This window comes from Cannabis sativa, chromosome 2, assembly GCF_029168945.1.
Source record: "Cannabis sativa cultivar Pink pepper isolate KNU-18-1 chromosome 2, ASM2916894v1, whole genome shotgun sequence".
NCBI classification, from domain to species: domain Eukaryota; kingdom Viridiplantae; phylum Streptophyta; class Magnoliopsida; order Rosales; family Cannabaceae; genus Cannabis; species Cannabis sativa.
The window spans coordinates 45,047,188-45,061,650 of NC_083602.1; the positions used below are offsets into that span (position 1 = coordinate 45,047,188).

Sequence of the window (14,463 nt, forward strand, 5' to 3'; positions counted from 1 at the left end):
CTGAAATATCATTTATACGGGGTCAAGTGTTTTAAGGAAAAATACATAGTAGGGTGTTACGGTAATTTAATCCCTTTACTGTGTAGATCATTCATATAGAGGATCATTGATCACATTAGGATTATAACAATGGATAACTAATGATGTGTCTATATGGTGGAACATATAGAGCATTCTATATACTGAGAGTGCAATTCTAAGTTCTATGCGTGGATTCAACGAAGAATTAATAAGTTAGTGAATTTTAGTGCTAAATTCTTGATCTACTTATTGGAAGCTCGGTTATATAGACCCATGGTCCCCCCACTAGTTGAGATAATATTGCTTGTAAGACTCATGTAATTGGTTTTGATTAATCAATTATAATTCTCAAATTAGACTATGTCTATTTGTGAAATTTTCACTAAGTAAGGGCGAAATTGTAAAGAAAGAGTTTATAGGGGCATATTTGTTAATTATGATACTTTGTATGGTTCAATTAATAAATATGATAAATGACAATATTATTTAATAATTATTTATAGTTATTAAATAGTTAGAATTGGCATTTAAATGATTGAATTAGGAAATTGGCATTTTTGAGAAAATCAGATACAAAAGGTGTTAAAATTGCAAAATTGCAAAAAGCAAGGCCCAATCCACTAATGCTTGGCCGGCCACCTATTGTAGGTTTTTAAGTTGATTTTTTCATTATTTTAATGCCATATAATTCAAATCTAACCCTAGTGGAATGCTATAAATAGATAGTGAAGGCTTCAGGAAAATCACACTTTTCTTCAGACTTCTTCTAATTCAGAAAAACTGAGCCTCTCTCTCTCCCTATCTTTAGCTACCACTTCTTCTTTCTTCTTCCTTTGAATTTCGAAATCCTTAGTGATTAGAGTAGTGCCCACACACATCAAGTGATACCTCAATCATAGTGAGGAAGATCGTGAAGAAAGATCATCAGCAAAGGAGTTTCAGCATCAAAGATTCAGAGAAAGAGATCCAGGTTCAGATATTGATAGTGCTCTGCTACAGAAAGGAATTAAGGGCTAGATATCTGAACGGAAGGAGTCATTTAATTCCGCTGCACCCAATGTCAGGTTTCTTAAACTTTATATGTGTTTATTTTATCATTTTAGAAAGTTCTTATTTAGGATGTTAATAAACATACTTGTGAGTAGATCTAAGATCCTGGTAAAATAATTCCAACACAAACACCCTGAGATACTATGTCATCTGGTATTAAAGGGACTTGACATCCTATGATTTTGAGATCTGGTAAGATTGTAAAGTGTGAAGGGCTCTCTATAAATAGAGCCCTTGAACTCACTGTAAGGGAGACTCTATGGTAGAAAAAGTATTGATGAAATTGTATCTTTACTAAATAGTGAAGAGAGTAATATTTACTTCAAGTATTCTTCTATTAAGATCTTGAAACAACATCTTAAGTTCTTGTCATTTTGTTGACTAGTTCTTACCATCAATAATTCGGCATTGTTTGTGAGAACGACAAGATCTAGCTACATTAGTTCCTAAACCATTCACTATAATCTTCAAGACGTCAAGAAATTCCCATCGTCTCTGAGAAAATGGGGTTCACTCATGTGAAAACCAACCGACCACCATAATAAGAGAACATCTACCTCCAATTGCCAGAGAGGGCCAGAGGGAGAATAACCAAAGTGTGGACCACCACGCAAATACTCAAAAAGGGCCTAGGACACTACGTAACTCAATAATGACATCGGTGGCTAACCCTATCGATAGAAGTATTCAACTATCGAGAAGGCCATCTCCAATACCGTGCCTTCAACCATTTATGCCACTGAACCCCAACACTTTAAGGAATAGGCCTAGAAAGGAAAAGTGAGCGTACTCGGTGAGTTCAAGCTCCAAGGAGGAAATGAGCGACCTCCACAGGAAGAACAAAAGGTTAGAAACTAGTGTGCTTGGTATGAAAAAAGTGTTGAGTAGCATACTCAATGGCAAAGCCAAAGCCTCACACTTTGATCACGAAAGCCACAGAGTGGGAAGCAAGATCTCAACTATGTATGCTGCAAAGGTGATTCCATATCATCCACTAACAGCACCATATGAGATGAACATGGAAGGAGCTTCTCGCAAGACAAAAGTTTAATAGGCCAATTAAGACAACTCGAGCCTACCTATCATGAGGGGATTTTTTTGGGGGAAGCACCCCATAGCCTAAGGAAGAGACTTCAGGCAAGAGGTCTTATGCTAGGGGCACTTTGCCTATGGCTTCCCACCATGTGCAAGGTAAGCAGAAGGCCTTATTTGTCAGCTTTAGTTGTAATTTACATGTTTTTTAGATAAGAGGAGTACCCTCCACGAGCCTTGTGCAAACCACACGAAAGACCCAAGTTCCACTCACTAACTCTCAAGAGAGAATGAGCAAAAGGATGAAGGAGTTAGAGGCAGAAATGCAAGACCTACTTCGAAAGATAGTGTTGACCGCAAAAAGTGATCAACCAATAGCAGGGTCATACAAACTTGAGGCTTGCCATGCGTGTGCACAAATAAGAATGAAAAGCCATAGACAATAAGATTTTTGATAGAGGTTCGACCCCCTTGTGGTTATGGTTTCTTGAGTGATTGAAGTATTCAACTATTGAGAAGGCCATCTCCAGTACGGTGCCTTCACTTCAACCATTAATGCCACTGAACCCCAACACTTCAAGAAATAGGCCTAGAAAGGAAAAGTGAGTGTACTCGGTGAGTTCAAGCTCCCAAGCTTACTGCTACAAGGAGGAAATAAGCGACCTCCACTGGAAGAACAAAAGGTAAAAAACTAGTGTGGGTAGTATGCAAAAAATGTTTAGTGGAATACTCAATGGCAAAGCCCAAGCCTCACACTTTCTTCACAAAAGCCACCCAGTGTGAAGCAAGAGCTCAAATATGTATGTTGGCAAAGGTGATTCCATGTCATCCACTAACAACACCCTAGGAGATGAACACAAAAGGAGCTTGTTGTGAGACAAAAGCTCAACAGGCCAAGTGACACAGTCCCTCTCTTTCTTTCGTATTTCGCTTTCTCTTTCTCTCCCTTCAATCACTCAAGAAACCATAACCACCACCACCGTCGGTGATCATACTCCGACTACCACCTAATCTACGTGTTGCACCACTCGGACCCCCGACCACCGACGATCTCAATCCCCCAAGCAGTGCCTCTGCATGCGCCCCTGTTAGCGAGAGATCACGAGTCAAAGTTTGGAGGTTGAAACTTTCAGAACATTTTTTGATCACCTTCGGTGTCCATCTGATGATCCTTGTTCACCACTAGAATTAACTTCTTGAGGAGAATAATCTGTACTAAGTCATTTCGCCCAACTCGATACTTTTTCCGATGAACTTTTTGTAGCTCCGCCCCTTTCTGAAGAATTTTCAGTGATACCGTGTATCATTTTGATAAATGGTTAGTATGGTTGTTATCTACTTATTGAGGTGGTCGTTTTGATATATGCTACTCCTATTTTCAAAGGTGTTTCTGGTAGACCCGATTTCTATCGCAAACGATAGTTAATGTGAACCACTTAAGCGACGTTTTAGAACTCCAAACATTCAATATAGTCATATTATATGTCACTGGACTCGATTTCGAATGTAGAATACAATTGTGATCATTTTTTAGACATTTGATGGTATAGGTAAAAGTGATATCTAAGATTGGACTAAACAATTGGAGCTCGAGACTTGAGAGCTTAGGATAGTCTCTTTTGACAAAGTTTAATCACTTGGGAGAGGTAGGGAACTCAACTTTATTATTGGACTTTATTTTATTTGTGTTGAATAACATTACACATATTCTAACTTTTATAATTTATAAAATATTAGATAAATTGAAAATTTAATATGCATCTTTTTTCTGACTGCTATGGGGCACTGAGTGCCAAATATATTTTTGTACAAATATATATATACAGGTTATAATTTTTAGATTTATTTAAAATACAGTCATTTTGCTGCAAAATTTTCTAAAATGAAAGGGAATATGTCCTTTTGTTATTCTTATTTACTTGTTTTTGGTTATATTGATGAGATATGTAGATCATCCATGATTTGTGCATGTTGTTGTTTCACGATCTAGTCTCTGTGTCATCGTAGGTAGATTACTTATGCACTCTGAAAGACCTAGATCATACTGGAAGTTAATGTTGGGTTTTATGCCCTAAATAAAACTCATTTCAATATAATCAGATTTACTTATTAATAAAGATTAGAAATAACATTTAATGTTGCATGGTTCACATGATTTATTTCATGATTATATGTGTATATAATGTATGAATTCTTTTTTAAGTCTAGAACATATGAGTTTGTTAAAGATTATAGTGTTGTCAACCCAGTGGAATATAATCTTAATTATATCTTCGAAAGTTTATTCCCTGATTTGTCAGTTCACTGGATATAGACTGACATGATAATCAGCGATAGGTATTCTTACACCTTGGATAAGTGTTATGTCCTTTCCAGGACATTGGCAAAGTTTACTAGTATCGGATGTGTAAAGACCGCTTAGTTTAATTTGGAAATTAGCAGTTAATTATGTTTAATTATGGAAAATTATTTATAGATATTTAAATAATTTTTTATGCTATTATTATTGAATTCTGAGATGCATTTTATGTCATATAGTGATTTTCATAATTTTGCATTTCCGGTGCTCGGTAACATGGAACTCGGTGTTTGGCTCAATAAAATCACAATTTAGTATGTTAGTTTATTGGGACAGTTTATTAGACATTGGGAATGTCGGGATTGGCCGGAAATTTAGAATTTCCCAAAAATACCCCTTTAGTGCTCTTTATGTTATTTTAGTGTGAGGGGGCAAAATGGTCATTTTGTCCCATTTATGTTTTGTCCTTTAGTGGACTTAGAAATTGGAAAATTGATATTATGCTATGTTTCTTTTGGCTGAAGTAAATGGTTATTACATGTATTTCTCTCATTTATTCAAAAAAAAATTTCGAACATAGAAAAATTAGAATTTTCAAGAACTCTTTCTCTCTCTCTCTTTTCGGCCAAGCTTGGGAGCTGCTAGGGCTGGGTTTCTTCGCTTGATTCAAGTGATTTTCAGCAAGTTCAAAGTAATTCTAGTAGAGGTAAATCTTGTTCTAGCTTCTTTTCTTGTTTCTTGGAAATTTTGGGAAGAAAATGAAGTTTTGCATGCTTAGTTTAGGTTGATGTTGTTGCTGTGATTTTGTTGTTGTTTGCAGAGGTTTAAGCATTATTATTTGAGTAGATTAGAGCTATTTTGATGCATGTTAGCTGCTTTGATTCAAGCTTGGAATTTTATACTCAAAACTATGGTTTTTCAAAGTAAAAATGTGAAAATAGCTGCTGTAAAGTTTGATTGTGTTTGAGTTCAGTTTCTGCAGTTTTTATATGCATGAATATGTAATTTTAATCAAGGTTTGATGCATGATAGTGTTGTTTAACCAAGTTTGAGTTTTGAACTCAAAGCTTGGAGCTTTAATGGCATTTTTGGTATCTGTGTGTTATGGGCTGTTTTAATGCTTTGGTATTGTTCTTTGGGGTATTTAGAACAGGTCTGGAAGGTTTGGTTTAAAGTGTATTTGAATTGAATGAATTATGATTTTTTGAAGGTTTCCTGCGAGGAACCAGAATTCCGGTTGTGCATCCGGAATTCGGGATGGGGTTCTGAAATTCCCAGAACTAGAATTTCGGTTGGGCAACCAGTCTGCCGGTTGGGTGATTTTTCAGGAACCCTAGATTTTCTCGTTTTTATGTTATTTGGGGTATTTCCATGCTTTATATCGATGGGGAAACTTTTAGTTTCTAGTTTAAGTCCCCGGAAAGTGATTTAGCGTATCACTTATTAGTGTTGTGATTGTTATGGTTTAGGAGCCTGTAAACCGCCGTGCAGTTCGTTTCAGTCAGGTTGACCGGCACACCTGAATTCGTAATTGAGGTAAGATTAGTATGACAGTATGCATATGTATTACATATTTAGCGTGCATGTTAGGAAGCCTGTTAGATTACATTAGATATGTATGTTGGCTTCGTACCATCCGACCATATCACATCGGGTAGGCTAGAGTATGACTAGCAACTGGAGTATGACCAGTATACCGAGTATAGGCTGATACTAGGGTTGGTGGTACAGTGCTATGTGACCGTATCACATCGGTTAGGCTAGAGTATGACTAGCAACTGGAGTATGACCAGTGAACCGAGTATAGGCTGATACTGTAACACATCGGTACGGGCTAGAGTATGACTAGCAGCTGGAGTATGACCAGTGTACCGAGTATAGGTTGTTACTTGTCAATAGTACCGTCTTATGAACGTTCGGGACTCAGTATCGTGTGGGACACGACAGTTAGGGTTATGGTCAGGGGTATGGCGTCTGATCATAACCCGGGATTTATGTTTATGATTTATGCTTTTCTTACTGAGTCTGTCGACTCACAGTGCTATGTTTATGTGTAGGTAAGGGCAAGGTCAAGGCTGAGGAACCGTGAGAGCGAGCCGGTGAAGATTGTACATGTCGGGGCGGATAGGCCTGAAGCGTACGATCCTCGGGACAGTTGTGTTTTTTTGTAATTAGTCGCCCGGTGACAAGTATTTTGTATTAGATAATGACTTTTGTAAAGCTTTTGTAAATGGGATACCACAGTATTTTGTATGAAATATTTTATAAGTTTAATTAAAAAACAAAAATTTTAATTAATCACGATTTTCATAAACCTCGTTGATTAGCAACGAGCTGCACAGTACGTTTAAAAATCACGTAATACACCTATGCAAGTTAGGGTGTTACAGGATGTATGGAGTATACATCGGAACGGACCGATATTGAACTTTGATTAGATATATTAAAATTTACCGTAATATCTATTCAATTCAATATCACCTGTTGATCCTAGATCAAATGATCTTAATCCTGATACGATTAGGTTCGATCTCAAGAGTACTATACATGTTCTTTGATTTGTTAGTTAAGCATACTTTTGGGTCAGGGTGATACGTACATTTTGGGAACATGATAGTATAATTGAGTGGTAGCGCTAACATAAATATGGAATCTATAACTTCTATAGGAATTTAGAAGTGAAACGATGATATCCTTCGAGCTTGGCTAAACAGAAATAAATGGTGGAGATCTCATTTCACTTCGCTGAAATATCATTTACACGGAACTAAGTGTTTTAAGGATAAAATACATGAAGGTGTAACGGTAACTTAGTGCCTTTTCAATGTAGATCATCTATTAGAGGATCATTGATCAAATTAGGATTATAACAATGGATAACTAATGACGTATCTATATCGTGGAACATATAGAGCGTTCTATACACTGAGAGTGCAATTCTAAGTTCTATGCGTGGATTCAACGAAGAATTAATAAGTCAGTGAATTTAAGATATAAATTCTTGATCTGCTTATTGGAAGCTCGGATATATAGACCCATGGTCCCCATACTAGTTGAGACCATACTGCTTGTATAACTCAGTTAATTGATTTTGATTAATCAATTATAATTCTAAAGTTAGACTATATCTACTACGTGAATTTTCACTAAGCAAGGGCGAAATTGTAAAGAAAAGAGAATTCTAGGTTTATTTATTAATTAAGAGACTTTATATTTTTAATTAATAAATATATTACATGACAATATTATTTAATAGTTAACTTTTAGTTATTAAATAATTAGAATTGGCATTTAAATGGTTGAATTTGAAAATTGGCGTTTTTGAGAAAATGAGATGCAAAAATGAGAAAACAGCAAAATTGCATAAGTGAGGCCCATTATCCAAAGCCCAGGCCGGCCACTATTGTAGGCTTTTATCATTTATTTTTTCACTATTTTAATGCCAAATAATTCTAACTTAAACCTAGGTGGTTACCTATAAATAGGTAGTGATGGCTTCAGTAAAAGATGATACATCTCATTCCTTCACAGAAAATTTCTAGCCGCCATCTTTTCTCTTCTTTTCTTCTCTAAATTTCAAATTCCTTGAGTGAATGAGTGAGTGCCCACACACATCAAGTGGTATCTCAATCGTAGTGTGTAAGACTGTGGAAAACCATCCAACAAGAAGGAGATTCAGCATCAAAGGAAGGAGAGAAAGAGATTCAGGTTCAGATATTGATAATGCGCTGCTACAGAAAGGAATCAAGGGCTAGATATCTGAACGAAAGGAGTCATTATATTCCGCTGCACCCAATGTAAGGTTTTCTTAAACTCTTATGTGTTTATTTCATTGTTTTAGAATTCATATTAGGATGTTAATGAACCATATTTGTTAGTAAATCTAGATCCTGGTAAAATATATCCAACAGTTAAATCTGAGCCCCGATATTATATATGGTAGTTATGAGGTGCGACTAGCTGGTTATGGATGTAATTTTGTATGATAGGTATTGAGAGTAAGGGGTCTAGAAGACGGTGTGATATGCATTTTAAGTTTTATTTTGTGATTATTTATGGTCTTTCTAATTTGTTTATACAATTTTATAATGGTGATGAGTTATTTTATTTTTAAAAGTTAACCATGCATGAATTTTTACTAAACCAATGGTCCTTTGATATTATTATTTTTCTATAGGGCCCTATAAGCTTACCCCCTATTTTCTCCTGTTTCAGGAACTCAGTTTGATGCTAGTGGATGAGGATGGTACCGTTGAGGAAGAAATTCTTTTCTAGGTTAGTTTTATTCTATTTATCAAACTTTCTATTGAAAACTAATTTTATTTTTAGGCTTGAATGAATAATCTATATGACTTAAATTAACTATGTATACTAGTTATTAAAAATGAGGAATGAAGGATGGCAGATATTATTTTGGCAATTTATTGACTTATTAAATTTATCTATTCGGTGACTACATAAATGTGTGAATATTATTAATCTTGTTGAGTAGTTCTGATTTGATTATTAATATTTTCTTTATAAAACATAAGAGTTATTATATTATTTTTAATCACCTAAATAATGAATATTACATATCTACTACGGCTTAGGACTCGAGTCTTGACATAATTTCCTAGTAAAGATGAATTTTGATTTTGTAAAAATTGACTTGGGCATGGTAAGAAACTAAATTTTTTTATTATTATTATTATTATAGAAAAAGAGTGATATCATTTACATGAAATACAGGCGTAATCATCGGTTTACTGTATATAATATGCTTCTCAAAGTAAGACAACCTTTTCAAAATAAATTATTGTTAATGCACACACAAAATGTTAGTTATGGTAAGTTTGAAATCTAAAGTGAAATGATTTATGAATGCACTCTCTTATAATATTAATAAGGGACTGTCATTGAAGTGAAAATGGTCACTTTGTCTTCTTCCTCTATATTTATATATCTATATATATTATATAAAATTAGCATAAGAAGGTCCTATTCCATAGTTGCTTTCTATTCACTTCTTGTGAATATAATTTTCTCTTTTGCATTGATGACTTCTCAAAATAATAATTATTATTTATCCCTATCTTTAGCTATATATATAGCAAGTTTATATATAAACAGGTATGGATGGTACAGGAGTTATAATTACCTTCCTGAATCTAACATTTTTTTAGGCTCCTAACTAATTAACTAAATATATTTTTAATTATTTATGCACTATAAAATATTAATAACACCCATGTTTACAATGAGAGACCAAGCTTTATGTCTCTCTATATTCTTTAAGTACTATATATATATAGCTTTACTAGTGATTTTTATAGATTTTTTTTTTCTTTAGTTCAAATTTAATAAGTGGGCACGTCTGTTAAATGATGATTCGATTAACCCATTGAAGAAAATAATTAACCCTAAATTTCTTTCCTTTTTCTTGTAATTTTCCAAGATACTAATTGATGATGTAATATTTTTTTTGAGTATATAGTCAATATCAAACATTAATATATATATATATATATATATTGCCAATCAAATTGTATTTCCATCATTATTGAAAAAGTGAATTTGTATAGTACAGCAGTACAATAATCTACTTCATGTATTTCATAAATATTTATATATATTAAAGTAATTATATTGTTTGTTCTCTATGTTAATCTCTCTTTTATTAATTGTTATTATATTGTTAATTTATTGTTATTATTATAATTATTATTATGAAGAGTACTACATGTAATATTTTTGTAAGATGATTAGATATGATCATGAGAAGAAAAATAAAGAGTACGAATTAGTCGTATTTCATGAAATGTGTAATACAAACTACTAAAAAAAACCTACTACTTATTGTCACCCACTAATAACAACTTCCGCACTTTTCAAACATTTGTTTTATACATCTCAAGACTCAAGAGTACTATTAAGTAAAAGTTTCTATATATTATTATATATACCAACTAATTAAATCTTTTATATGGGACATAGCAAAAAAATAAAACCTCTTTCTCCTACTTACGTACTTTTCATGAAGCTCTATATTCACATCACTTATATCTTCACAAGTATACATATTATTGTGTATAGATCGATATATATATTGATGATGATGACACATGGTTGAAGCTCATCATATATATATTGTTGGCATATTGCAGATACATATACAACATATACATATATAAAATATGGTCACTTAGTATTATATATATATATACGTACGTACCCCACTACTGTGACCTTTATTAATTACTTCATCAGAAGACCATGATGACCATGGTTTTGAATAACGCTAAAAACCAGCTGAGTTCATCAAATATATGTAAAAGGATGTTACTTATATTCTACTTCTGGTGCCTATTTTAAGGTGTATATTTTGGGAAAAACAAAAAATGTAAGATGAGGAGAGGGAGAGGGAAAAAAACAATCTTTTTGTGTTTGTTGAGAAAAATGGATGGAAATGAATTATTGGAGTTGGAAGTCAAGAAAGGGAAATGAACTTGAAACATCTTTCATCAAATCATCTAAGTCCCATTCCCCAACTGTTAGCTCATGTGCCTGGAAATAACTAGTCTCAACCCCATGAATATGATCACCATTTTCAGCTTTGACACTAGTAGTAGTACTGTTACTACTCATCAAGTAATTGTTATTACTCATATTAATCACTCTTTGAGGATGATGATCAGTAGTTTCATCACTCTCCAGTGGAGGAACAAACAGTTCTCCTTCTATCCCACCAACTACTTCTCCAAAAAAACCAAGATTATCATGGTCATTATTATTAACCATCCCAGCAATTTGTGATGATATTGGATTAATATTATTATTCAAGAATTCATTACTATTGGATGTACCAAACATGTTGTTGTGATGATGATGGTGGTGATCAAATTGCACGGCTGGGAATGGCCTTATCAAGTGGTGGAGAGAAGTGGGTGATGATAAATCGTGAAGGTATGAAGAAGAAAACATGGTGTTTTGATCTTGACTAGAAGCACCCGGGATGATATTGTTGATGATGATCTTATTATTATTATTATTAGTATTAGTATCAATGGATATTGATGATGAGTCCTTGAGCTCGAACGAGGAGTCACTTGTGTTTGGTGAGGTTGTAGATGAAGATGACAAGTTCTTGAGTCGTTTCTTTACTGTTGAGTTCCAAAAATTTTTTATTTCGTTATCAGTTCTTCCTGGTAAGCGTGCCGCGATTTGAGACCACCTGAGATCATACATTATAAATATATGCATGAGTTTCATGTGCTTTAATATCTATTTATATATAGAGAAAGGCTAAAAGACACCCCTATGTACCTACCCTCTCTCGGCGTCAAACCGGCTATTGATTAATACGTGTCAGATCTCATATAACTTAAAAAAATTATTTTTAAAAATATCGCCAACTAAATATGACCCCCAATATAAAAAGTATTGAACACCACTAATATCCAATAAAAAAAAGCTCATAATATATATGTCTATATATATATATATCTATATATTTATATTTATATATATATATGTTTGTGTGTGGAGTGTGTTAAACTCAAAGTGGGGATCGGTGATGATGTAGACACATGTTATATATGTATATAATTCATCGTAAGATTAAGATTTTCTTTTTGGCCGCCAGACAAGTTGGACTTAAACACTAATAATAGAGGTATATATTAGACTACGTACTTGTCGGGTTGAAATGGAATTATTTGATCAAGTTAATAGTACTAGTCTTTTGTCTGACGCCTAAATAAAAAATATTGCATGGAAAAAGATTACATATTTTATAGATATATATATTTAAATACTTGAATGAAAAGTTAGGGGCTTGAGTGTCTTCAACTCAAGGGCTGATATATCAGCACCATAAACATATATAGAAGACCGATGTCATTTTCATGTTTTATTACATTGATATATATATATTTATATATACATTTCATGAGGTTAACTACTGTATTAATGTATAAGAGAACTGAAGGTATGTACATATTTTTATATATATATATATGTGATGTGTGTAGATGATAGGTGTAGTACATGTTCATATATATCTGAGAAGTAGTTCCCATAAAAATACTTGTACGTGTACATATATTTCATATTTGTATACTCAAAAAAGGAAAATATAAAGAAAAAAGTAAGTACATATATTGACTTTAGTTTTATGGAATACATATATATATATATATATATATAAATCTGTCGGTAAAGATGATCGGGAGTATTTATTAATTATCTATTTTACTAAAGAGATGATTGGTAGTATTAGTCTTAACTATAAATAATTAAATATTTGCTTTATTAATTACTTTCGATAGGAGTTTTTTTTTTATAATAACGTATTCCCTCATCTTTCTCTCCCTGTAGTGTGTGTGAGAGAGAGCTATCTTACTATGTATATTTTTGGTAATTAACAATGAAACATGCATATATTTTTCATTCAAAAAAACCATAACGAATACATATGTACATGCAAGAAGACACGCTAATTCTAACTCTATAGTCTATACCTGTCATTTCATCAAAAAGTTGGTAGAAAATCCATCAAGAAATTCACACATAGAAAAATGAATAAAAAAAAAGGACTCTGCAGCAAATCAAAACTAGACACGAGACCACACATAAAAGAAAAAGAAAAAAACTACAGTATAATAATAAGAAAACATAATTGACCATATTAGTTTTCAATTTTTCATCATCATCAGTATGAATAACCAAAGTTAATTATTAGCTAGTATATTGTGCAAGTAGACTTTGTGTATATATTAGATTCTAAATATATAATATAATGTAACACAAATGAGAAATAAAAATACGATATATATAGAAGTAAAAGTACATGAGAAATAAAAATAGGATATATAAGTACAGATTGATTTAATTAATAAATTAATAACCTGTTGCCAAGAAGAGAGTGCAAATGGATGATGAGCTCTTCTTCTTGAGGGGAAAAAGCACCACGTTTGAGGTCAGGCCTTAAGTAATTGATCCAACGAAGACGACAGCTCTTCCCACAGCGCTGAAGCCCAGCGTTTCTAGCCACATCGCTCCAGCACCCTTGCCCATTGTTCAGCATGTAATTCATCAACTTATCATCTTCTTCAGGGGACCATAGCCCTTTTCTCAGTTTATTGTTATTATTAGTGTTATTGTTATTGTTATTACTAGAAGATGATGATGGGTCTGGCTTTCTCATCCTCCAGCAGAGATATTACTATAGCTAGAAAATAAAACTAAGAAGAAGAAAGAGATCAGAGAAGTAGTAGTAGTGTGGGTGTGGGTGTGGGTGTTAGAGGGGTTGATGTAAAAATGTGGTAAGTAGGTCTTTATAGAGAAAAATTAAAAGAGAGAAACTTGAGGTTGTGGGAATGATGATGATAATGATGATGGTGACGGTTGTGGGGTTTGCTTAGAATATAGGAAAGAGAGAGAAGAGAGAAGAGGGGTTGGTTGATGGGTCTGAGTAGAAAACGGTTTGGAGAGGGACCTGATCGGGGTATGAGAGAGATTGGTGGTCGTCTTGTCTTTGACTCCATGACCTTTGTCTTTTTCTTCTCTTATTAAATTAAACTAAACTTCTACTTCCCATTAACATTAACAATAATCCCCCTTGATTCTCAAAGAAACAAAACAATAATCCCCCTTATATTTCTTCATTCACAAGATATATTTATTATTATTATTATTATTCTTTATTATCTCTGTCATTCATAATACATATATATATATATGTATATATGTATTTGTATAGCATAAATTAATTCTAAATAACTTTAAACATATATATACATTCAGATCAATTCTCATATGTAATATGTATGACATTTAAGAAAACAAAAATCACAAATCCTATTTTCTAACGATTACCAGTTATAATTGAAATTTCTCAAAAAAAAAAAAAAACACAATTTTTTAGTGAGTACATGTATTTTATTAATTTAGTCATCATAAATTTTAACACTTTATAGTTTATATGATAGGTTGTGATTAAAATTATATTAGTAATAGCTTTTCATGTTATTTTTTTTTTGTCGTGATTAAAATTAAATAACATTTTACTTAGTGTGATT

General features: G+C 33.0%; 1 protein-coding gene across 1 annotated transcript; it reads right to left on the reverse strand.

The window, feature by feature from the left end:
* Window positions 1-10,160: 10,160 nt before the first annotated feature.
* On the reverse strand, window positions 10,161-13,981 carry LOC133034970 (transcription factor MYB46-like). Its single transcript, XM_061110549.1, has 2 exons — window positions 13,291-13,981; window positions 10,161-11,615 (listed from the first exon to the last, which is right to left on the reverse strand). Exons 1-2 carry the CDS (start codon window positions 13,587-13,589, stop codon window positions 10,856-10,858), a joined length of 1,059 nt encoding a protein of 352 aa, XP_060966532.1. The 5' UTR covers window positions 13,590-13,981; the 3' UTR covers window positions 10,161-10,855.
* Window positions 13,982-14,463: the final 482 nt, after the last annotated feature.